Source organism: Crocuta crocuta, unplaced genomic scaffold (assembly GCF_008692635.1).
Source record: "Crocuta crocuta isolate KB4526 unplaced genomic scaffold, BGI_CrCroc_1.0 scaffold2010, whole genome shotgun sequence".
NCBI classification, from domain to species: Eukaryota; Metazoa; Chordata; class Mammalia; order Carnivora; family Hyaenidae; genus Crocuta; species Crocuta crocuta.
In genome coordinates this window covers 1-25,378 of record NW_027530612.1, presented here as the reverse complement: position 1 = coordinate 25,378, position 25,378 = coordinate 1, and the positions used below count along the sequence as shown (strand labels likewise).

At 37.3% G+C, this 25,378-nt stretch overlaps 1 protein-coding gene across 3 annotated transcripts in view; it reads left to right on the top strand.

The window, feature by feature from the left end:
- Window positions 1-24,064, top strand: part of CUNH4orf17 (chromosome unknown C4orf17 homolog) — an 88,373-nt gene extending 64,309 nt beyond the window's left edge. For all 3 annotated transcript variants that reach the window (XM_077768048.1, XM_077768047.1, XM_077768049.1), the window contains exons 2-9: window positions 613-830; window positions 8,841-9,050; window positions 11,856-11,920; window positions 17,092-17,235; window positions 19,349-19,430; window positions 20,816-21,002; window positions 22,166-22,209; window positions 23,686-24,064. In XM_077768048.1, coding sequence (XP_077624174.1) covers window positions 704-830; window positions 8,841-9,050; window positions 11,856-11,920; window positions 17,092-17,235; window positions 19,349-19,430; window positions 20,816-21,002; window positions 22,166-22,209; window positions 23,686-23,888 — 1,062 coding nt within the window. In that variant the 5' untranslated portion in view covers window positions 613-703 and the 3' untranslated portion in view covers window positions 23,889-24,064. The remainder of the gene's footprint in view (window positions 1-612; window positions 831-8,840; window positions 9,051-11,855; window positions 11,921-17,091; window positions 17,236-19,348; window positions 19,431-20,815; window positions 21,003-22,165; window positions 22,210-23,685) is intronic.
- The last annotated feature ends 1,314 nt before the right edge of the window (window positions 24,065-25,378 follow it).

Sequence of the window (25,378 nt, the reverse complement as noted above, 5' to 3'; positions counted from 1 at the left end):
TTTTTTTCTCATTTTTTTTCATCCTCTCAGAAGATGATATAGATTTAAGAAGGTGGTTTTCTTGGGGTACCTGTGTGGTTCAGTTGGTTAAACCTTGAGCTCTTGATCTTAGGGTTGTGAGTTCAAGCTCAGCATTGAGCTCTGTGCTAAGCATGAAGCCTACTTAAAAAAAAAAAAACAAACCTGGTTTGCTTAAAGTGTAGTATGAAGGTCTTCATATGTATATTATATTATAATTTGAAAGGTGTATCGATGTAAAGCACATTTGTGGGTATTTTAAAGCTATCATTGCCATTTGCTGTATCAAAATTGATAACCTGTTAATTATTTTTATGTTGGTAAGCTAACAAAGTGACCTTAAATGTAATTAAATGTAGAACATATTTTAAGCTTCTCACAAATGTTTTCAATTTTCCAGCAAAAAATTCTTTGGTTCCACCCATGCCTGTGTTCAATTCAATGTTTACAAAAATTTAATCTGAAAGTAAAAGAGCCTCACATTGCTTTGGCAGGGGAAACAATTCAGCAGTGCAAGCAAAGAAGAAGAAACTTTTGATGTGTAAGGAATGTCAAGAACCCCTCATCAGAATGATTGTTGTTTTATGATTTCAGGGTTAGAGCATCTCTGGAAGTGAGGTTACCAGGTAGAACCCCAAGACATTTTGTGGCAACAGTGGAGAAGGGCAACCAACATTCCAAGAACATGAGCCTCAAGTCCCCAATGTCTGCTCCTCAGTTTGAAAGCAAAGGCAGCCATATTATGGCTAGAAATGGAGGTTGTTTTCTAGTTCGGCACACCCCTCATCCCAGAAGGGTCTGCCACATCAAAGGTAAGGTGACTCAAGGTCCTAGAGTGCTCCCCCTCTCTACATTTGGGCTACTTGATGATTCTGGTGGGTAAACACAGGGATACTATTCAAAATATTTAACCAATGGTGAGGCACAGGTTTTGACCATTGAGACCAGATGCCAGCATTGGAGTTAGAGCAGAGGCTTACAGCCATCCTCTGGGCCAGGCATCAACACGTGGGTGTGAAAGGGACCCGGAAGGGTGCCAAAGAGCTCACAGCAGCAATTGGCCCATTGGTATAAAAGTATTTGAATGTATTAACAAACTGCATAGCCATCCTAGCATCTACATGCTAAATATGGAGAAACCTATAGTTTATCCTCCAACCCGTTTTTTCTCTTTCTCTCCTTCTTTCTTCCTTTTGTTCTTCCCTCCTTCCTTTCTCCCTCCCTCCCTCTGTCTTTCCTTCCCTCTATATTTTCCTCAGGCCTTCCCTCCCTCCTCCCTCCCTCCCTCTCTTTCTCCCTCTTTCTTTCTTTCTTTCTTTTCTTTCTTTCTTTCTTTCTTTCTTTCTTTCTTTCTTTCTTTCTTTCTTTCTTTCTTTCTTTCTTTCACATTTTAAAATTTATTTTCTGTAGCACCATGTACTCCTAATTTTCTCCCTATCTCTGTAACTTCTCCTTCCCAGCTTTCCCCCCCTGATTCTATAGTAAATGCTGGAGTCCCTCACAGCTCAATCCTTGGTAATTTTCTCTCTTTAATATATTCTGTGACCTTAGTCAAATTTACTCACTTACAAGTTTCAAATACTGTCTATAGGCCAAGTACTTTATATGTATCAGGTTGCCTACTTGACCTATATATGTGAGGCACTGGATGCTTAATGGGTACCTGAATTTTGCTCTTGAAACGGAACTCTTGATCTTCCTTCGAAGATGTGGTTTTCCAACTAGTCTACTTTAACTAGTACATGGCACTATTTGGGCCCTTCTTGAGCTTCCTTCCTTCCCTCTTGCAATACTTCCCTTGATCTTGTCACTTTTTCTTCTAAATATTTTGCAAATTAAACCTCTTCTCTCCATGGCCATGGTTACAGCTCCATTCTAGGCCATTATTATCTTTTGGTCTGATACTACTTTTGCAATTGGTAGCCTCCTAACTGCTCTACTTCCACCTCTGCCCTTATCCAATCCACTCTCCATAGAACAAGAAAGATCATATTAAAATGTAAATTTAACTGGGGGCGCCTGGGTGGCTTAGTCGGTTAAGCGTCCGACTTTCGCTTAGGTCATGATCTCGCGGTTCGTGGGTTCGAGCCCCGCGTCGGGCTCTGTGCTGACTGCCAGCTCAGAGCCTGGAGCCTGTTTCAGTCTGTGACTCCCTCTTTCTCTGACCCTCCTCTGCTCACGCTGTCTCTCTCTCTCTCTCTCTCTCCTAGAAATAAATAAAACATTTTAAAAAAAATGTAAATTTAACTGTTTAAATATCCTACTCAAAATCCTTCAGACATGTCCCATGCACTTAGGATAATGACTATCTTGATGTAGACTAAAATGTTTACTATGATGTGGCCCCTATTTTGACTCATTTCCTATCAATACATATCCACCCATCTTCCCTATATATAAGCCACACTGGACTTGCCTCAGTTCCTTGAACATATAATAAGACCTTTCCAACCTCTGGATTTTAACTCATACTATTTCTTCTTGCCAAAAAACTCCCTCATTATTTCTTGTTTTTCAAGGTTGGTTTAGATGTAACTTAAAAGAGACATTCTGGGCTCCACATCCTCAATCTAAATTAAATTTCCTTATGTTATATTTTCATAGTACTCTGTCACAGCAATTGTCTTAGATCAGGTTCTCTGGAAATAGACTGTGGGATGGAGATTTGTGTGAAGATTTATTGGGGACTGCTCTTAGGAACAACACGTATAGGAATCAAGGGAAGCAGGATTGGCAGACGTTTAGCTTGATGCAGATACAACAGAGGCCTCAGTCAGCCCCATAAGGAGCAGTGCATGGCTTTGTAGATGTTTCTCAACTTGAGAGAGAGAGAGCAAGGCTTTTGTAACCCCCATCAAACACTCATTGGTCAAGTCCCCATTGTGCATGAGAGCCATCTTCAGCTGAAAGCAATTCTCAGGGAGGGAATCAGCATGAGCCATCAGTAGCTGACACATCTGTCAGATGGACAGATGAGTGTGTGGGTCCTGAAGGCATGGTTTTGGGTAGATGCACCTCCACAATTATTGAAGCTTATGACTAAATATTTTTATTTGATTATTATCAAATACCTTCCACCAATTTGTGAGCTCCTCGAAAAGAGAAAATATATCTGTTTTACTCACCGCTTATTTCAGTTTCCCAAAGAGTGGCTTCCACATGGGAGGTGCTAGGTAAATTTTTGTGGAAGGAAAGAAGGGAGCTTAACTTACATCCAGATAAAATTTAGAGCCTCTGATAGATTTTAAACAGAGTTCATATTCTACCTCAGCTATCCAGTTGTGCGTCCTTGAGCAAGTGATTTCACTCTTTAAAAAAATCATTCTAGCTGTATTATAGAAAATGGAAGAGGAGCAGAGGCTGGGAGATAAGTTAAATGATGGACTCAGTCATCCAAGTAAAAGGGATAAAGAATGGGCCAGGGCAGGGAGTAAGCAAAGAAGTGGAGGCTGAACTTTGGAGCAGAGCAAGAGGAAAGCTCAGATGAGCAGTACGGAGGAAACCACCAGAGGGTTGGGAGATAAAACAAGATTCAGTAAGAATAGCTGGGGGTGATCATCAAAGACAAATTCCTAAAGAAGATCAGGAAAATGAAAGCCAAGAGAAAGCAAACAGATATTACAGTAGAAGTCACAGATGACCTTGAAATCTATGGTTGTGGCAAAATCTGATGACAGAAAGGTTTTTTCAAAATCCACATGAGAAAAACATTGCATTTAATTGAAACTTTTTTTCTATGAAGGCAAATACTACCAAATTGAATGTAATATTTTTTTCTGACTTTTAAATACTTGAAAGCACCTGATATATAATTCCAACATATGTTATTTCACATTCTTCCTTGAGTATCTTATACCTATAACTACAGCATAAAACCATTGGCAGGCATGGGACAGAGTTTTGTGCCTTCAACCCCCCTACAATGTCTACCACAAAGCCTTGCTTATAGTAATATATGTTCACATATAAATATACGTTTAATTGAATAGAAAATTTTCTTGGAAATCTTTCAAGGATATCCATGCACATTCTAGAAAGCCTAGTAACTGGAATTGTATGATAAAGAGAAGAGCAGCAAACTGCTTTATTTTGGCCATTAACAGCCATGTGCTTTGAGCCCATACTCAGAACAAGGACACTACAATGATTTTCACTAGTTTTATGCCAAAGATAATTTTTATAGTCCATTTTACCAATATTCAAATGTTCTAGTCCATGAGATCTAATGTTATTCCTACAGATAAATCCTTTAAAAATTAAATCATCAGTAAGTTTATTCAGTCTAAGAAATGTCAATTTAAAGTCTCTATTTATGGTACATATATGCACTCTACTAAACACAATACAAGCCAGTTCCTGCTCACAGTGTAGTTGGAGGAGATAGGGATACAAGGAATAATTATAATAGAGTGTGTTGTGTAGAATGATAGAAGTATGGTGAAATTTGAGATGTAATACAGAGACAGGAGAATCACTGGAGTGTCAAGAATGCATTTCATGAAGGTTTGATTAAAAGATACATATAAACATTAAGGAGTAACAATTAGCAGGACTTGGACCTTTATTGGATTTTGGGAATGGAATAAAAAGTCTAAAATTACTAGTTTTTTTTTTTTTTAGCTCAGTTGATTGGGTGGATAGTGGACCAACTACTAGTCTTGAGCATATGGGAGGTAGAACATATGTAGGAGGTAAGATTAAAAGCTTCATATCAAACATGTTGAGCGTGATGTGGCAATGGAACGTTCAGGAGTAAATGACTAAGTAGAGAAATGGATATAAGGACTTGGAGCCTAAGGGCTGGAGGAATCTATAAAGTAGATTTGAAAAGCAGGAACATATAGGCTAAAGCTATAATGTTATTGCTCAAGAAAGCAAAGAAATCCCAATAGAACCCTGAAAACCCCAGGGATGTATAGACACAGAAAATCCAGAGGAAGAGACTGAAAATAAAGGGCAGAGATGCTGGGTTATAAATTGTTGTCTCTGAAAATGGAAAGAAGTGATTTTAAAGAAAGAGGGAACAGTAAATTGGGTCATCCATAGAAAGATAAATGCATGTAAGAGATGAAAATTTTCCATTTAATTTACAAACTAGTGATCTCGACCACCTCTTCTATTACATAGAATAGAGAAAGTTTGAATTTTAGATATGATTATATTAAAATCTTACATTTGCTTGGCGGAGATTTTTAAGCTGTATTCTGGAGTCTTAGAAATCTGGGCAGGAGACAAAGATGGAGTAAAGTGTGTTTGAACAAAGGACACAATAGCCAAAGAAATTTGAGTGTCACTACTGCATGGCAAAAGGCAGTATATTTAGTCATGGGATTTATTGACGCTTTTCTTGTTTCCAGAACTTTGGCTAAAGACAAATTTCATAATCATTTATGCATGGCTTGCTACAAGGTGATTTAAAAACGGGCCCTACCATGGTAGCTTATCCCCATTCTCTTTTGCTTTAGAGAAGAGTAAAAGTTCATAAAAGGAAAGAGAATGAGGATTTCTTTGACAAGACTCATTGGGGTGCTGTGTACTTCCCCTCCGCTCCATAAGGAGCAGTAGTAGCTGCCTTCACCTGTACCTTCAGGGCTTTCCAGGGAACCATGTATGGAGACTGGAGTTTCCAGAGAGGAGACAGAGATCTCACTGGGTAGCTAGATCCTTGCCTGTGCTGTTCCTGGTCTGCCCCATACTGTTTCTGCAGTGGAATAGGGGGAGACTATTGTTGGGGTGAACTTGTTCTGCATCTTCTAAGCTATGGAAGACAGAGAATGGTGTCAGATTCTCTTCTAAAATCTAAAGACAAGAGCCGACTGGAGGTGGCTGAAGCTGGCTATGTCAGTGGCACAAAGACGGGGATTAAGTTGCTCTCCCACAGAAGACTAGGCAAAGGGCTTTGTTTCCTGTGGGCTAGAGTGGACACTCAGGAGGAAGCTGGCCAAGAACTGTCCTACAGGGACCCAGCCCAAGAGGACTAACTGATGTACCAGGACAACTGCAGCCAAAAGAGGCCGGTGACAGTTCTCCTGGTGTGAAGGTGGGAAGGAAGAGATGTTAGTAATTATCTAGTAGGTACATTATCCATGACCGTGAACAGTATCAGAGACCCAAGCAAGGGTCTCCAAAGAACCCACAAAAATACCTCCTGAGAGAAAGAGCCAGCATTTCTTCTCTGCTTCACAGATCCACTTTCACAGATGCCTCAACACTAAATTGAAATCATTAGGCAAGTAAGGCTTTGTGTCTCTTTAGCCATTCCTTCATCCTCCACCCCAGCTTCCAGAGGGGCTGGAAGCAGTGACTGGGGAAGGGAGAGTGAAAGAGCAAGGTGGAGGAAAACCAGACCACACCCCCACTCCCCTGCTGGTCTGTGGAGGCTGGGTCATCCTTGGCCAGGATGGTGTGAAATGGAATACTAATGCTTTTACAACACTACCTTTGCTGATAGAAAATATTTGGCATCCTTGATGGAAAGTTTTGTGCAGGATAAAGATTATTGCAGTTACTTGTTATTTTTAAATTAAATTCTAAAATAACAATTTCAAACCTTTTTGTTTTAACACTTTAACTTATAAATTTTATTATTTTACTTATAAATCTAGAAGATTTTAACAATCACTTCAAAGGGTGTCTGTGATTAATATTTAGTCCCATTTACAAACTTAGTCAAAAAATACCTTTAAAAGTTTAAATGTCAATTACTAATTAAATAGATTTGATTTCTTTTTAAATATATCACATCCTTAACAACTGAACTCTGGCCATGCTATAAATAACTCCTGTAAATAAAGTAAATTAATCTTATAAATATGGGAAAATACATTAGTTAAAGTATTTCTGTGCTGTTTACCAAGTTAGTAATATTCTCATACTCTTCTGCTTAAATATTACATACATTTTCAATACACATGTGGAATGGTTTTTTACTAAATGTAACACATGGATAAGGAGAGCATGTATTTTTATTTTATCATTTCTATCTTTTATTTGAAACCTTCCCAATATTAAGCACACGCATCAACTAAGGAAACAGTTGCCGTGGACAAAAAAATAAAAGTAGAGTATGTTCTCATTAAACTGGGGCTGCATATTAGAAAATTAGGCGGGAATGTGATAATTGAATCTTCTCATAACACTCTCCCAAAAGGTGGGTCCTNGTGGGGGGTGGGGAGGGCTGGTCATTCCTGGACCCAAAACTCCATAACCCAATTCTGTATATTCAAAGCAGTTAATGAAACTCCCACTAATATTGTCCTAAACCTCTTCACTGCTGGGTTGAGTTTTACATTTCTGTGACTAGCTTTAAATCATTTAATATTGTCCCATTTTGACTCTGAAACCACTTGAGTGCCATTCCACTTTTTACATTTCTATGTAGTTCTTTCCCAGCTCTTAGATAGAAAGAATCTGAATTCTTCATTATTACATATTACCGTATTTTAATTAAAGGAGAGAGCAGAGAAAATAGGGATTTTCCCCTTGATTTGTCCCTGTGTTAATCTTTTATTTATTTCATTTGGTAGACAGTTTTTTGCTATGTACCTGGGCCGATCACTATCTCAGGTGTTTAAGATAAAATGGTAAGATGTGATGCTATCTTCAAAAATGTTATTCTCATTTCTATTTGGAATCAGTTACTATCAGTAAAGTTCTAAGTGTCAGACTCAATAAAAGCTTTATATTTGGCTGTTATTCATTCATTTGATAAATAATCATAGAACACCTACTTTGTGCCAGGCACTATTCTAGACAGTGGGAATAGAGGAGCAAACCAAACAGACAAAATACATGCTTTCATGAAGCTTACATTCTAGGATAGCTCAGCCCAGCAATGTACAAACAGATATGATAAGGGACAAATGCCATGGGAAAAATAAAAAAGTATATGGAGACAGAGTGTGAAGGGGTACATTTCACACAGGGTTTTCAGCAAAGACCTTTCTGATGTCATTTGACCAGATAGATAAGAAGGAGGGGACTGAGAGTACTAGAAGGAAATTTAGAAGAAAATAAGCAATAATTTAAAAAGACACTATCCGGAAGCTTTCTGTGCAACTTTTTAGAAACAAGGCAGACGCCTATTACTATCTCTCGTAATTCACTGATTAACATTGAGCAGTGTCCTGTACACCTTCATTTCCTAAGCTGTCCAATACGTCATGACGTAGTATTTATGCCAAAAAGAAGATCTGTCTATAATTCAAAATATGACCCAAAAGCAAATAGCTCTTATAGGAGAGTGAAGGGGCCTAGAAGGCTTGGACATGAGGAAGGAGTTTGCTTTTCACCACTTTTTCCTTCCCTAACTTTCCTCACAATCTACCTCATCCTGCCTTCTGTTCCTAGCTTCTAGAGCTGTCTATATCTTCTGCCAGAAGGTTGTTAAAAAAAAAAAAAAAAGAGCCAGTGTATATCTTTTAGGAGGCCTTGTTATATTGAGACACTTTGATGCTTTCAAACATCTAAATGGCTGTTCATGAAAAGGGCTAACATAATCCTGCCTATTATCAAAACTTGGGAAATGAGAAGCCTATCTGGGATAGAGGCAGATCTATTCCACTTGACTCTCAGACTAAGATCAAAGATGTGAGCCTGGTTCTCAAGGGGAACGAGATGGCAGAACATTTTAAGGAAGCGTGTATTGCTAACATAATTTGCTACACTGATCTTCAAAGAATATCCACCTAGCACTCGTTCATATGACTTGAAGTCTGACATCTTATGTACAATTAATCTGATTGGGAAATTGCTGATCATTCAAAGAGTATCTTCCAAAAACCTAATCTGGTTGGTTGGTCTTTTCATCCTTAATCAACTAGGTTTGAATAACATTCCTATCTGTACTGTGAACGATGATGACAGCTCACTGGGAACATTGTGGGATGTTGGCCCGTTCAACCACTTAGAGAAGGATGAGATACCATTTCCCAAATGCAGTTACCTACCTGGCACTGAGACCCTGGAGAGTCCTGTCAGAGGAGCCTCACCAGCTTCAAACCACGTCAAAGTGCCCCCTCGGCCTCATTCTGGTGAGTCCCTTGCGGCTAACGAAATCTTTCCTGAGGTCTCCTGCAAACTAGCAGAGATGGTAGGGGGGATAGTCTACATGATTGCTAACATAACAAATGCAATTTTTTTTTTTTTTACAAATAGTTTATTGTCAAATTAGTTTCCACATAACACCCAGTGCTCATCCCCACAAGTGCCCTCCTCCATGCCCATCCCCCCTCCCCCCCACATCCATCAGTCCTCAGTTTTTGTCAGCATTCAAGAGTCTCTCATGGTTTGCCTCTCTCCCTTTCCCCCACCATTTTCCCCCTTCTTCTCCCCCTTGTTCCTCAGTTAAGTTCCTCCTAATCCTCCTATACGTGCAAACATATGATATTTGTCCTTCTCTGCCTGACTTATTTCGCTCAGCATAACACCCTCAAGGTCCATCCATGTTGCTACACATGGCCAGATTTCATTGTTTCTCATTGCCATGGAGTATTCCATGGTATAGATAAACCACATCTTCTTGATCCATTCATCTGTTGATGGACACTTAGGCTCTTTCCATGTTTTAGCTATTGTGGAGAGTGCTGCTATGAACATGGGGGTACATGTGCTCCTATGCATCAGCAACAAATGCAATTTTTAAATATAGCAGCTAATATAGCAGCAGCAATTTCTCACTGTGAATCAGGTTGTTCATTATAAAAATTTTTTACTCATTTAATCTCATTTCAGTAGCCCGAGACATATTTGGTGTGGTCCTAGTCTCTAATTCCAACAAAAGTAGCTAAGAGATACTAAAAATGAATTTTTACTCAACATGATAGAGAATGTACTGCAGGCAAAAAGTGAGTCAGGGAAATGCTGTAGGGATGGGATTACACGTTTACATTTTCCCCCTGCTGGATGACCAGCTCCTGAAGGTCAGGGCCCAAGGTTATTGCCTTCTGTGTTGCTGGTATCCTTGGTATCTCCCCCGGTCCCAGGACAGTGTTTGATCTTCAGTAAAAAAAAAAAAAAAAAAAAAAATTAATTAATGTTTATTGAATTGAAATGAAAAGAACACCATGATGACTATAATTAACAATACTGTCTTGTATATTTGGAAGTTATAAAAGTAGATTTAAAATTTTTCAGCACAGGAAAAATATTGGTAATTTTGCAAGGTGATAGTTAACTGCACTTAACTTTGGTGATCATTTTGCAATATATTCATATATCAGATCATTGTGTTGTACATCCTACACTAATATATGTTAAAAAGCACAGTATGGCAATGTCTAAAGGGCTAGGTAAAACAGAAAGAGCTCTGGATATTGGAAATTGTTTCTAGTTCTTCTTCTCTTGTCCTATACAGTTAGATGCTATTACTAAGAGTTTCAGGGCACCTGAAAATTGTCTGTATAGTGTTGTAAAATATATTCTTTTTCAAAAAATGACAATAAGAGGCATCATTAGTAGAGTACTTCCTATGTGATTCCATTCTAAGGTCTTCATGCTTGTTAACTCATTTCATCCTTTCAAAGAGTTCCTCTTCCTTCCTTCCCACTAGCAATAAAGAATAAAAACTCCACACATTCTACCTACTGTCTGGTGCTCCTCCCTCTGCCATAACCCCCAGGAACTTAACAGTTACATTAGCAGAGCCCCCTGATGGGAGTAAGTGTTGCCACCTTGTAAGATGTGTATTTCAGATGTGGGGCTAAAGTCATCATTTTGGTTGCTGTCTGCTCTCAAGCGTGACTGGAGACATGCGGATTTCCTGTTACAATATCCCAGTGTTCCGATCCTGGATGTATGGGTGTCAGATCAGCAGATACGGTGGCTCTCAGATTGCAGGAGTGTTCCAGTGCCTAATATTTAGCCTCGGTGATGTCGTGACAGCAACTCAAGTGTCAGTGGCATCCTGACTCCCCTCCCCCCTCATAAAGGCTGTGCCCCCCTGGGTGGGCCAGGTGCAAGGTGTTCTTGAAGTGATTTGTGAGGGTCAACACCAGAGTTCACTGCTCCAGCCCTTCCAGTGATACTGCACACACCGAATTCCCTGTCTTATTTACATTTTTGCTTAAAATAGAGAGTAGATTCTACTTTCCACAAGTGAACACTACCTTAATAGACACACCACCCATAACTTTGTTCTCCCTACTTCCTGTTCTCTTCTGGAGAGAGATAACTTTACAATGTTTTTATTGCTTCAGCTAGAACTAATGAATTCAGTTACTGTTGGGAATATGCACAAAATCTTTTTATCTTTTAGGAAATTGTGTTGACTATGGCTTCGGTAAAAACGATAGCATTGTTTACAGAGAATATAGCTTTATTTAAATTAATGCAAAATGAAGTTAAGCAAATATTTAAATAGTTTAAAGTGATTTAGTTAGAGGACTATGAAATGTGTAGGGTTGAGAGACTGTTGAAATAACAAACATAATTAAAAATGTAACCCAGCACACATCCTCTTTTTGTGGCCACAGGGCAAACAGCACACATACAATCTCTTTAATTAGGGAAAGTGACAGCTGTTTGGACAGGAAACAGAGAAAAACAAGTCCTATACCTAAATATGTACTTTTAAAAATTAGTTTACCCAGATCAAGAAAACTCTTCCAGTCTTTCTTTATATCATCTTCCTGGGCATTGAATTAGTTCTACAAATATTAATATGCTTTTATTATGTTATTCTGGTATAACTCTACCTGCAAGTTTTCCAACGGATCCCTGAGTTGACTTTAATTGAATACAGATAATACTCTCATTTATTTCAGCAACTGACGTAGATGTCATGTGGTAAAAATTTTTTCAGTTTGATCTAAATATATTTTTCTGCCTTATCATTTCAGAGCCCTGTAGAAAAATCAAGGAGTGCTTGAAAACTTCCAGTGAGAATCCCTTAGCAATTAAAAAGGTAAAGAAACAACTATTTACAGTTACCTATTTAATTTGACTTCTGTCATTCCCTCTCCTTTTCTTCACATACCTTTCTGAAAAGGCATATTTCACAATATTTTTATAGCTTTATTTAGTTATAATTAACACAATATAAAATACACATATTTAGAGTGCACAATTTGATGAATTTTGACAAATATATATCCTGGGAAGCCACCACTGAAATCAAGAGAATGAACATACTAACCACTTCCCAAAATTTTTTCAAGACCCCGGCCCTCCTACATGCAAATATTTATCTGCTGTCACTAAAAATTAGCATGCGATTTTTAGGATTTTATATAAATGAAATCATATAATGAGTTATTTTTTAAAAAATATGGTTTCTTCAGATTCTTTACCCTAGAGAACAAACTGATGGTTACCAGAGGGAAGGTGGGGTGTGTGTGGATGAAATAGGTGATGGGGATTGAGGAGGACCCTTGTGATGAGCACCAGGTGACGTATGGAAATGTTGAATCACCATATTGTACACCTGGAAGTAATGGTATACTGTATGTTAACTAATTGGAATTTAAATAAAAACATGAAAAATGGTTTAAATAACTCAGCATCAATATTTTAAGATTCATCCATGTTGTTATGTTCATCAGTAATTCATTTCTTTTTATTGCTGAGAAATACTCCATCGTATGGGTTCCCCATAATTTGTGTACATGCTTACCTGTTGATGGACATTTAGTTTGTTACCAATTTTTGCCAAAACTGATATGAACATTTGTGTACTAGTCTTTGTATGGATATATATTTTCTTTTCTCTTTGGGTAGATACGTAGAAGTGGGATGATTGGGTCTTATAGTAGGTGTAGGTTAAAATTTTTAAGAAATTGCCAAAGTGTTTTTCCAAAGTGTTTATGTGATTTTACATTCCTGCCAGCAGTGTATAAGTTTCTTTTCCTCCACATCCTGCCAAAACTTAGTGTGGTTCGTATTTTTAATTTTAGCCAATTTAGTGGGTATGTAGTGCTATGTCATTGTGGTTTTAATCTGCATTTCCCTGACGACTAGTGAAGTTGACATCTTTTCATGTTCTTACTTCCCATCCTTATATCTTTTTATGAGAAATGTATGTTCAGTTCTTTGCCCACCTTGTAAATTGGGTTGCTGGCCTTTTTATTACGAAGTTTTAAGGTTCTTTATATATTCTAGGTAAAAATTCTTTTGTCACGTATACATTTGTAAATTTTTCTTCTAGTCTGATGCTTACTTATTTTTTGTAACAGTGACTTTTGAAAAACCAAAATTTATAACTTTGATGAAACCCAAATTAAAAATTTTTTCTACCATAGTTTCAAATCCACATGATGTTTATCTATCTGTTGTGTCTTATTGCAAAGACTAACCTCTAGCCCAAAGTTGAGTAGAAGTGATGAAAGCAGATAACCATGCCTTGCACCTAATTGTAGGGAAAGAGCTTATGTTTTTACCATCGAGTATGACATCAGTTTACTTTATTTATAGATGCCCTTTATATGGCTGAGGACATTCCTTTCCATTCCTAGTGTCCCGAAAGCTTTTATCAGAAATAGGGGTTGGATTTTGCTAAATACTTTTTCTGCAGCTTTTTGACCTGGTATTTTTCTTTTTTAATCTGTTAATACGGTGAATCGCATTAGTTAACTTCCAAATGTTAAACTACCCTGGCATTGCTGAGGAAAAAAAAATCCTGTTGGTCATGATGTGTTATCCTTCTTACATATTTAATTTCTAAAAATATTGTTTAACATTCTTGTGTCTATGTTCATAAGGAATATGATTTTGTAGTTTACTTGCAATGTCTTTTCTGGTTGATACTAACATAATACTGACTTCCTAGAATAAGTTGGAAACTTCTCTTTAAAACTCTGAGAGATTTTATGTGGAATTGGTGTTATTTCTTCCTTAAAAGTTCTGTAGAATTTGTCAGTGAAGCCATCTGAACCTGGAGTTTTCTTTGAGTCAAGATTTTTAACTACAAATTCAGTTTCTTATTTTCACAGGTTTAGACCATTCAGATTATCTGCTTCTTTAGTGAGTTTTGGTAGTTTATTTTGTTCAAAGAATTTGTCCATTTCATCTAAGTTGTTGAATTTACTATATGAAGTCATTCATAACGTATCCTTTTAATGATTATATGATCTGTAGAGATGTTTTGTGTCTCATTTCTGACACCGGGAATTTGTGTCTTCTTTTTTTCCTGATGTGTCTAACTAGAGGTTTGTTAGTTTTATTGATCTTCTTAAAGAATAAGCTTTTAGGGGCACCTGGATGGCTCAGTCAGTTAGGCGTCTGACTTTGGCTCAGGTTATGATGTCATGGTTTATGAGTTCGAGCCCCCACATCGTGCTCTGTGCCGAGAGCTCAGAGCCTGGAGTCTGTTTCAGATTCTGTGTCTCCCTCTCTCTCTTACCCTCCCCCGCTCATGCTCTTTCTCTCTCTCAAATATAAAATAAAATATTTTTTCAAAATTAAAAAAACAATAAGCTTTTCATTTCATTGATGATACCTTTTTGTTTCTATTTCATTGATTTTTCATTTGTGTCTTAATATAAGATGAAAGCTTAGGTCATTGATTTCAGACATTTTTCCTTTCTAATATGAGCATGGATTAATATAATTTTTTAAATAAACACTGCTTTGGCTATATGCCCCAAATTTTACAATGTTGAGTTTTCATCTTCATTTTCATTCTGTTTAAAATACTTCCTAATTTCCTTTTTAATTTCTTCTCTATCAGTTACCTAAAACTATGTTATTTAATTTCCAAATATTTGGAGATGTTACAGATATCTTTATGGGATTGATTTCCAATTTAATTCCACTGTGGTCAGAGAACACACCTTGTATAATTTGAAACTTGTTATATGGTCAAGAATATGGTCAATCTTGATCAATTTTCCACGTACCCATAAAAAGAATCTCACTCTGCTGTTGTTGGGTAGAATGTAATATAAATGTCAGTTAAGTTGGCTGATACTCTCATTCAGGTCTTCTAAAGCATTACTGATTTGCTGTCTGCTTTTTTCTATCAATTATTGAGAAAGAGGTATTGAAATCCCTGACTACGGCTGTGGATTTCTATATTTCTCTTTTAATACATATCAGTTTTTCGGAGTCCCAGTGGTGCAATTGGTTAGTATATGGTACTTATGTCAGTTTTTAATCATGTATTTTGAAGCTTTCTTATTAGGAGTATAACTATATGGGTTTGCTATGTCCTTTTGATGAAATGACCCTTTTATCCTTATAACATTACTAATTTCAATCCTCATTACACTCTTTGATTTGAAATCTATTTCATTATAGAACTATTCAGGCTTTCTGTTTCTTCTTGAAGTGATTTTGGTTATGAATTATTAATTGCATTGAAACACTCAGATTTATTGATAATGTTATTCATAATAACCTTATATTATATTTTAAATATATGAAACATCTGTAAAATATACCCTTTTACCTTTCAGTTTTGTTAATCAATGTCTTCATTTCTCAACAGAAGTTTATCAATTTTATTAGTATATCAAAGAACTAACTTGGGGCTTTTTGTAGATCCTCTATGTTGTATCTTTATTTTCCATTTTGTTGATTTATGTTATCTTTTCCTTCTCTCCATACACACACATTATTTTATTGTTCTTTATCTGACTCCTTTGGTCTTTCTAATATATATATTTTAGCTATAAATTCCTCTCTGAGGATTGCTTTCGCGGCTTTTGTAATTTTTGCTGTCAGCATTAAGATAAAACGTTTTTCTAATTTGCACTATAATTTCTATTTTGCCTCATGACTTAGTTGCTGGATATTATGTATGAAAGTTATTTGTAAGAATTGGGAGCTTATGATAAAAGGATTTTTTTTCCCAAAGAGAACTTTGTGCTTGCTCTTGTAGGAACCCAGAGGCCCCCCCATCCTAGACCAACTTAAACCAAGTTCAAACCTTGATCTCAGGTTATATTTCTTCAAGGACCATTGCACTTCTAGGTTACCTCTATCTTCAGGATGTAGTCCTTTGTTGGCCCTTATTTGGGTTCTGAGCTTTGAGTCTTGTCTTTCAAGACCTTTTAAACTGTCACAAGAAAAGTTTTTACTCTGTAAGGGATCTCTGACAATGACCTCAGGCCACAAATGGCTACTGTACTTACTACAACTCAAGACTTCTCACTTCCCCTTTACTTTGGCCTATTAATTCCTATTTTATTCACTCCTTGACAGTTTTAATTTTCTTTCATTTTAATCTGCCTTTTTAGTTGTGTCCAGTGGGAGAGTTGAACCAAAAAATATATATTGTTATTCCCTAAAACAGAGAGTCTTATTATATAATAAGCTTTAAGAGAGGAATGCATCTACATACAGTATAGCTTTACTTTCACTAAATGACAATAGTTCAGTAGTGTTCAATCAATTCCAATCATCACAGTCCTCCATTGTTGACATATTCAGCCACTCGCTTCTTTGTGTCTGAAATATCACTCACTTCTGAAGGTTAAAAGCCTTTCTTAGAATAAGCACACAGATCTAAGGCTTCTATAACTCTTCTTGAAAGTAAAGCTCTTACAGCCTTTTTCAAAATTTTTAAATTTCAAAAAGTATATTTACCTCCCAGTACAAGTAAACAGCCCTTCTATTTCCTCTTCCAGTTAACCAAGCCAGGGATGTAATTTAGTTGACGTCTAATTCTCCAGCTCTCAGTTGCTGTTCAGCAGAGCAAGGAGGCAGCAGTTCACATCATGTAGTGTCTTCACAGGCACTGCATAAAATCTTTTGAGTGTCTTCTTCCCATCATAAAATAAAAATCTTCCTAACTTAACAGAAAATCTCATGTGATATGAGTTTCCTGGTATCTGGAGCAGCAAGATACATAAAGGTTACACATTAGACATTTAAAAATTATTATCTTGATGTTTAACCAAGGGTTGAAACCAAGGGTTTAATATGGCTTCACCAAGAGAAAATACTATCTCGCTATGTGTTCTGTCTCTAAATGAAAATATTTGATCATGAGATTTTTAAGGGAAGGTTGAAATTAACCTCTCTTTACTTTCATGTATGTCTCTTATTTAGCTACAATATTTCTCACTCATTTTATATTCAACTTTCCTATATAAGCGGATACAAATGCATATTGATTATATTATACCTTTGATTTAGGAACAAATTAAGGTAAAAAAGTCACTGTCACCTCCAAAGGCATGCTCCACTGCTGGCTCCTGTTCTTCAGAGGTGATGAGTACCAAGACTGACGTCAGAGAGAACACTGTTTGCATACCAAACTATCTGGATCAGGAAATCAAAGTAAGAGGCAGATTTTTTAAAGCCATAACTTGGGAACAGCGTCAACATACAAAAAGTCACATTATTAACATCCTTAAACCTCTTTAGTGGATCCCCTTTGACAACTGAAATGATTTAAACCACTTAGCTCAGGGGTGCTGGGTGGCTCAGTGGGTTAAGCGACTGACTTCAGCTAAGTTCATGATCTCGCAGTTTGTGAGTTTGAGCCCCATGTTGGGCTCAGAGCCTGGAGCCTACTTCAGGTTCTGTGTTTCCCCCTCTCTCTGCCCCTCCCCTGCTCATGCTCTGTCTGTCTCTCAATAATAAATAAAAACGTTAAAAAAATTAAAAAGAGAAAAACACTTAGCCTAAAATCCAGGGCCTGCTTCTACTTTTATTTCCAGTCTTGTCCCTGGAATCTTGTCACTGTTACAGAAACACAACCTTTGGTTTAGACATAATGAAGAACTTGGCCTTTGCCGAAAAAGCTCAGCCCTGTTCCTCCTGTGTTTTTCTTTATCATCTTCCTAATGCTTGAGAGGCACTACTTCATGCCATTAGATATTCATTTCCTTCATATATTTTAAGGCAGAGGTTCCTCCAGTGAACATTCATCTCTCTCTTATCTGTGGGACACTTTCTTCTTAAACCTATTCTGCCCAGGGTTTAAATAAATAAACTTAGTTATATTTATAGTAACATGTTGTATCAGACTACTGGAAGGTTCTTTGCAGCCACAGTTATCTAAGAGAATGACATATGATCAAGAGTAAACCAATCAGCTGATATCTGTTTTCCTTCTTTAGATCCTTTTGGTTACCTTCACATCGCCAAGCTGTAAGACATGCTACAATAAATTAAGGGTGAAAATACTGTAATGATGACTTAGATAGCAGTTATAAATAAGTTACTGTAGTGGCAATTACAAATAGCAGAGCACACTATAAGGGTTGCTGTTGAATAATCCTGATGAGGAACTGTTTGAAAAATAAAGCATAACAGTGGCACTGGGTATAATTATGCTGATGATTAAAATCGGGAAGGAGAATAGGGGCGCCTGGGTGTCTCAGTTGGTTAAGCGTCCGACTTCAGCTCAGGTCAAGATCTCACAATTCAGGAGTTCAAACCCTGCATCGGGCTTTGTGCTGACAGCTCAGAGCCTGGAGCCTGCTTTGGATTCTGTGTCTCCCTCTCTCTGCTCCACCTGCTCATTCTCTGTCTCTCTCTCTCTCTCTCAAAGATAAACATTAAAAAAATTTTTTTAATTGGGAAGGAGAATAAAAGAAAGGGAGGAGAAGAGGATAGAGTATCTGAGGACATGAGTAGAAAGAGGAAGATGGGTTTAGTTTTATATAATATGGGGGCAGATGGATACATAGGACTGAGTTTCAGATATGTCTAAATTCTAAGAACAGACACAAGTTAGGGTCAAACTGGGAACATCATTACTTGTGCTTAATGTTTTGTACTCTATGCTTATTAAAGTCCATTTTTATTAGAATTAGAATAATTATAATTATTAGAGTTATTTCAATTATTGCATATATTTATCTCCTCTATCTTCCACACTTCAGTCCTTAGCTCCAAATTGGAAACAACAAAAACAAAAACAAAAACAGAAACAACCATGTCAAGGAAGGATACTGACTGCCCAAAATGAATTATATTCCTAGCCCACCAGGCCAACCACTGTGTTCAGAGAACTGAGGAAAATTGACTCCAGTTAGATTCACCCACTATGGTACAGCAGGGATGCAGTTCTGTGACTGGAAAATCCCAGTTAGAACCCCATGGTGCAGTGAGAAAGGTCCCATTCCCCAAAAAGAAGGAAAGTGAATTGCTCCTGCAGAAGATGTGGATACTGAGCAGACAAAACAAAAGTAACACTGTATTGCCTGACCCAAACTATTACTTGTATTGAAGATGGTTTTTTGTTTTGTTTTGTTTTGTTTTGTTTTGAGATTCCACTGTATACTCTTTGAAATCTGGTTCCTAGGCTAAAATCCCAATTGCCTTAATTGAACATTGTGTACAGAGTGGCATTGGGACGATGAAATTGTGGAGACAATAAAGGAATCTTCTAACACTTATACCACTTATTTGCTCACTCTGTAACTCTAATATTCTCTGTCAGATTCTGGCAAAGCTCTGTAACGTTTTACGTACTGATTCCCTGGCAGAAGTTCTACAGTGGCTGGTTCATGCAAGCGCAAAAGGTGAGATAGCAATAAGCATTTGCAAACACTAAGCTCAGTTTATCGTCAGAAAGTGTCAATGCGCCAATACGTGAAGTTTTCTAATCCTGGGTTTGCAAAGATAATGTTGCAGTATTCTTTCCCTGGTACTTCAGTATCAGAGTCTCTGTAGTCCTCCATAACTGACTGTATGCAACTGGTCATTCAGTGCCCCCAAATTTGGTTATGTCCCACATTAAACTGCTTTGGGTGATGTGAAACACGTGTGTTCAGGACTGCTTTGGGCTTCTTCTCCTAAGTCCATACACCGAGGTGTCTCCCAGAGCATCTTTTCTGGCCTACACTGAATCATGAACACAGAGCCTGTTTCCTTTCTCTGATACAGGTGGCAAGAGCACAGTCTTCCAAGTTCTAGATTCTAACAGCTCTGCCAGTTCCCCACCCAAACCACCAACTCAGTCATCTCCCAGCCTCCTTATGGGCCTGTATGGCCTGTTTCACGAAAACATATGCGAGTCCCAGGCAGAACAGCCACAAAAAGCATAGAGTGGCTTCCCTCAAACCTAGCTGGTCATCAGATTGACTGAGGCAAAACTTCTGAGGTGGGCAGGGCCTGGGAATTTGCATTTCTAACAAGTTCCCAGGTGCTGATAATGCTGGTCTGGGGGCTACTTTTTGAGAATCTGCACCAATAAAAGGAAATACGGATGTGTTACGGATAGACTAATATTCTTAAATGGGGAGAATTTTGGCAATAGTACTTTACCCAGGAATTCAAGACTACTACTTGGCAAGCAATTAAGAAGTATTTGGGGGCTAAGAGTCTTTAGTTACTATTATTTTTTTTCTTTTTAAGAATGTGACTTAAAAATATACACAAGTAATTGAGTGCTTATTGTTGGTGGGAAAAACCCAGATGAACCAGAAAAAACTGCAAGAAAAGAAGAACAATAATCAATAAAATGATCACAGACATCATTTCAGTGACTACTTCAGTATACACCTTTATAGAGGTCTTGTAACTATTACTTGACCATGAGTCTGTAATTAACGAGATCATATTGTACTTATTACGTTGTGTAGATATACTTTCTTTTATTTGGCAGCAGCATGAAAGGCTGGGTTTTGTACTCAATATTTAAAAATAATTCCACTGCCATTCAGGGACAAGTGCCTCAGTGAGCTAACTGTTTGGGGCACTTGATAGTATCACAGGTCAACAGAAATCAGGTTGATGTGAACCAATGTTTCTGAAGAAACCTTGACTCATGAATAAATGCCTACTCAGAAAATGGATGACCATACCAAGCCTTTCATACTAGAGTGCTGGATAAAAGAACCAATCCCGCGTTTCTAGCCAACATGCTAATTATAAACTTTCTGCCCACCCCTGTTCTTTAAATCAGAAAAAGAATGGATCTCAGCTTTGATTCATGCTGAACTGGCTGAGACAAATTTGTTGACTCAACCAAGAGACATCTCAGCAGAACCAGCAACAGAGAGTAGGAAGCCACCCAAAGTTAAATCCCCCCCCAATTTACCTGCAAAATCTAAAGAACTGACCAGATCAAAGGAAAGACACCAACCCACCAGGTAATTAGATATAATGGCTAAGTAAATATGGTACAGAAAGATTTTCAATTTTCTTTTTGTAACCTTTCAAGACACTAAACATTCTGATGTTCTAAGTCTCTTCTTTATTCAGCAAAGGAGCACCATGTGTATTTGTTTTCTTTCATTTTCATAAATGTAATATGGGAATTATTCTAAATCCTATTTTAGCCACGCAGATATGTAAGAAAATGTAGGGTTTTTTTTTTTTCATTTGCCCTAAACATGGAAGCAATAAAGGAAACTGAAATTGTATTATTATTGTATATTTTGTTAAATGCATATCACACAAGTATCACTTTTTTTGTGTAGAATAATGCTAGATTAGAATAAATTGCTTGACTTAATTTTGCTGGCACACTCCTGGAGGCTGCTAGAGGGGGAAAAATCTATTATAGGAATTGGAAATTATTTTAGTAGAAATTTTTCTTAAACCTTATAATTTCAATGACAGAAGAAAATACATACTTATGTGTAATACCATGGTGTAAGAATGTGGTGAAATATTATATAAGTCAGGAGAGAAAGTCCTGTTGCTTTAAATTAAAAGTTGTGTAGAACTTTAAGTTGAGAAAAAATAAATATTCAAAACCCAGGTTACTTTAAAAAACCATTGAGGGGTGCCTGGGTGCCTCTGTCGGTTAAGCATCCGACTTCAGCTCAGGTCATGATCTCACAGTTGGTGGGTTCGAGCTCCGTGTTAGGCTCTGTGCTGACAGCTAGCTCAGACCTTGGAGCCTGTTTTGGATTCTGTATCTCCTTCTCTCTCTGACCCTCCCCTTTTCACGTTTTCTCTCTCAGAAATTAAAAATTAAAAAAAAAAACAACAACAACATTGAGACAGAGGAGAATTTTGTATTGCAGTTTGTGTCCACTTAAATTTTTCCATAAAATTGGAAACTGGGAAGTAGGGTCAGTCTTTCTACCTTAGTGAATAATATATGATGTACTGTTTAGATATTTACTTAAAGTCAGAAGAATTTCTAATTGGAAAGAACCTTTAATACCGTCTGCATTGAAAAACAAAGCATTGGGATAAACTATTTAAGATACATATATACTTAGATTACTGATGACTGTGCAGTCTATAGAAAATACTTGTTTGTATCTGAGAATTTCATTTTCTCTTTCTCCAATTGATTTAGAGTGTCAAGTCAAGGACCTGAAGGAAATAAGGAAGTACCAAAAGGTTAAGTACAGTTTGTGATAATTACTCAGTTGGTATAGAGAAACCAGTAAGTATCTATCTATTTAGGGACACAGACGAGGACAGGGACCTATGGTTTTAAAAGCAGTACAATATAATGATTTCCAGTTACTCTTAAGGGACAGTGTGTGCTGAGTTTATCATTGAGATACATTTGACATAAACTTAACTTTGTTTTGAAAGGCAAAGTGCCCCATCAGGGACAGACACTCTGCGCAACGAGACAGCAGGATACATAGGTTTGGTCAGGCCAATCCAGGAGAAGCCCTGCAAGGACCTAACAAAAGGACAATGATCTCAGGGTTTTGGTTCTTCATAGGTTAACTGCGAAGCTAAGTGATTTTAACTAGAAACCAAGTCAACCATAGAAAACAGTAAACTGTCAATCAGCCACAAGCTGATGCTCTATGTGACAGCTGAAGTACAGTAGAGAGGAGCAGTTCTCTGTCCCCACCAGACACCCAGCCACAACCTATGGTTTGGACCAAAAGAATAAAGAACTGTAGAATGTCCTACTCTGGTTCAGAATAGTCCCAACTGAAACATCCCTGTGGGTTTGGCAGCTCCTAACTTAAAACAAGTGTAGCAACGATGACTATAGAGCAAAGACCAGGAGTATGTCTACAAGCCTCAAACAACAGTCTGTCCTATGATTTCTAGATGTTTTCCTTATCCCAGGAATAATATGGTAATCAGAGTTCTTTGAGGTCACTCTAAACCCAGTGACTTTTGTTGGGGTTCATTAAACCCCAAAGAGGGTCCATGTGTTAATAGGCAATAAGAAATATAGTTTAGAAGTTAGAAAATACTCTCTTACTCTGACATGCCAAGGATGATCTGTTGTATCTGACTCCTACCAAACTCCACACCCTAAGACCACAAAGTCATGACAATGATGGCTTCTATTACTCAACTTCATGTCTTACCTGTTAGCCCCCAATATATTTTACCCTATCTAGATAGTTGGAGAATGTTTGTATAAGAAGCCCCAATCATACTTGTCCCCAGGGGTGATATTCAGCATCTCTCCAAACCCTTATTCCTGCTTGGGTCTGACCATATAGGTCTTGGGAAGCTCTTATGAGTACAGTTGACTTGTTTTAATCTGCTTGTCTATTTTCTTTTTTGTCTACCAAGACCATAGATTCTTCTCCTTTCTCTCCCAGTTCCCATCCTTACCTGTTGTCTTTACAGCTCACCAATTCTAATTCATTCCTACCAAAATAATGTTTGATTTTAAGAGGATAGAACATATCCCCCCTGTTATAGAAAAAAAATTATTCATTAAAAATGAGCAGGTAGTAAGAAAGATGAGACTGTGTTCTTTGATGAATGTTGGATATATTTGATTTGCCTATACGTCATATAGTTTTTTTGTACATCATTTGCTACCAAAACACAGCAGAAGCTATATTTCATGTCTCAATTTTGGTCTTATTTAGATTTTTTCTATTTCAGAGGCTGAGTACAGGCCTCCATTGTTTATAAGAAGAAATAAGATGAAAATGCCTGTTGCAGAATATTTCAGCCAACCAAAGTCTCCTCCCAGGCCTAAAACTCAGGAAAGCATATCAACAAAGCCAGTGTCAGCAGGAAGTATACAACAAGGATACAATCTTTCTCCCCAGAGAGCATTTTATCCTTTAACATTCCAAAGGTAGAAATTCTGGACTGTGCTATTTCTTTCACAAACATGATCTTCACTCCATTACAACATCAAATTATTAAAAAAAATATTTTGGTATCAAAGAATCAATAACTCCTCTATTTGGTGGCACATGTAAATCTCAAAGCACCAGTGTATAATGCTACTAAATAAATATTAGTGGAGACAGTATTTCTGTTTGTAGTTAATTTTAGCACAATATGTAAAAGAAGCATATTTATTTATATACTATATTTCTAGTCTTGCACTAATTGTATTAGTACATACACTCAGGGCCCTGATGCTAGAAATAGACATCCATAACAGAATTAGGCAGCTACAATTTGACACATGCTCCTAACTCTTGATAGAGAAAAAACAAAAATAAATTTTTAACATCTGAGCTAGTTTTCACAATCTATAGTGTTTCACTGCTGTTGGAATACTGGGTGGATTCCACAGTGCTTACGGAAAAATGCTGACCTCCTCCCGAAAAAGATATAAAAATTATCACTAATTTATGAGCCAGAAAGGAACTAGTTTTGACTCATTGCTAATTGTGAATGATATTAACAAATTTACTAATACTTAACTTTTTTGTATTTATAAAATAAACCATTCTTGGGCCATGGCTATTATTCTTTCAGTATATTATTGGATTCTATCTACCAATTAGCCAATCTTTTAGAATGTTGCATCGATATTCAAGAAATACTATAAATTTTGTGTATGTGTGCATGCATACGTGCAATCTTAATGACAACACATATATCACATTTAATGTGTGTCAAGAATCATTCTAAACACTGTAGATATAGCAACAGTTAATTTTCACAATAACTATTTGAGATAGCTACTATTGCTGTCCTCTTTTTTTAAATAAGAAAACGGAGGTGCAGAGAGTCATATTCATTGGGCTAGGGTAGATAGTTGTAATCAATGTCATCTTTAAAATACAGTAGAGGATTATTTCTCAAATAATAATCAAAGTGTTCAAAGTGTGTGTCCATAGTCAGCAGGCGACCACTTTACTTGGTGATTCGGGGGCCCAGGATCCTTCCATCTTGGCTCAACCATCACCCAGGGTTTCACTGTCAACTGCGTCCTGCTAGCAAAAGAGGAAAAGGAGAGTGGCGGAAAGCCTTGATTTCCTATGGCTGCTGTAATAAATTACCACCAACTTGGTGCCTTATATCAATACAAATGTAATTCCTTACGGATCTGGGGACACGGGTCTGAAATAAATCTCACTGGGCTAAAATCAAGGTGTTGGCAGGGTTATATTCCTTTTGGAGGCTTTAAGGGAAAGTGTTTCTTTCTTTCGTTTTTTTTTTCTCATTTTTTTGTTTGTTCATTTTTGAGAGAGAGACAGAATGCAAACAGGAGAGGGTTAGAGAGAAAGGGAGACAGAATCTGAAGCAGGCTCCAGGCTCTGAGCTGTCCACACAGAGCCCAGTGCAGGTGTTGCAGGATTCTCGCTCAGAGAGTCATGACACCGAGACTTTT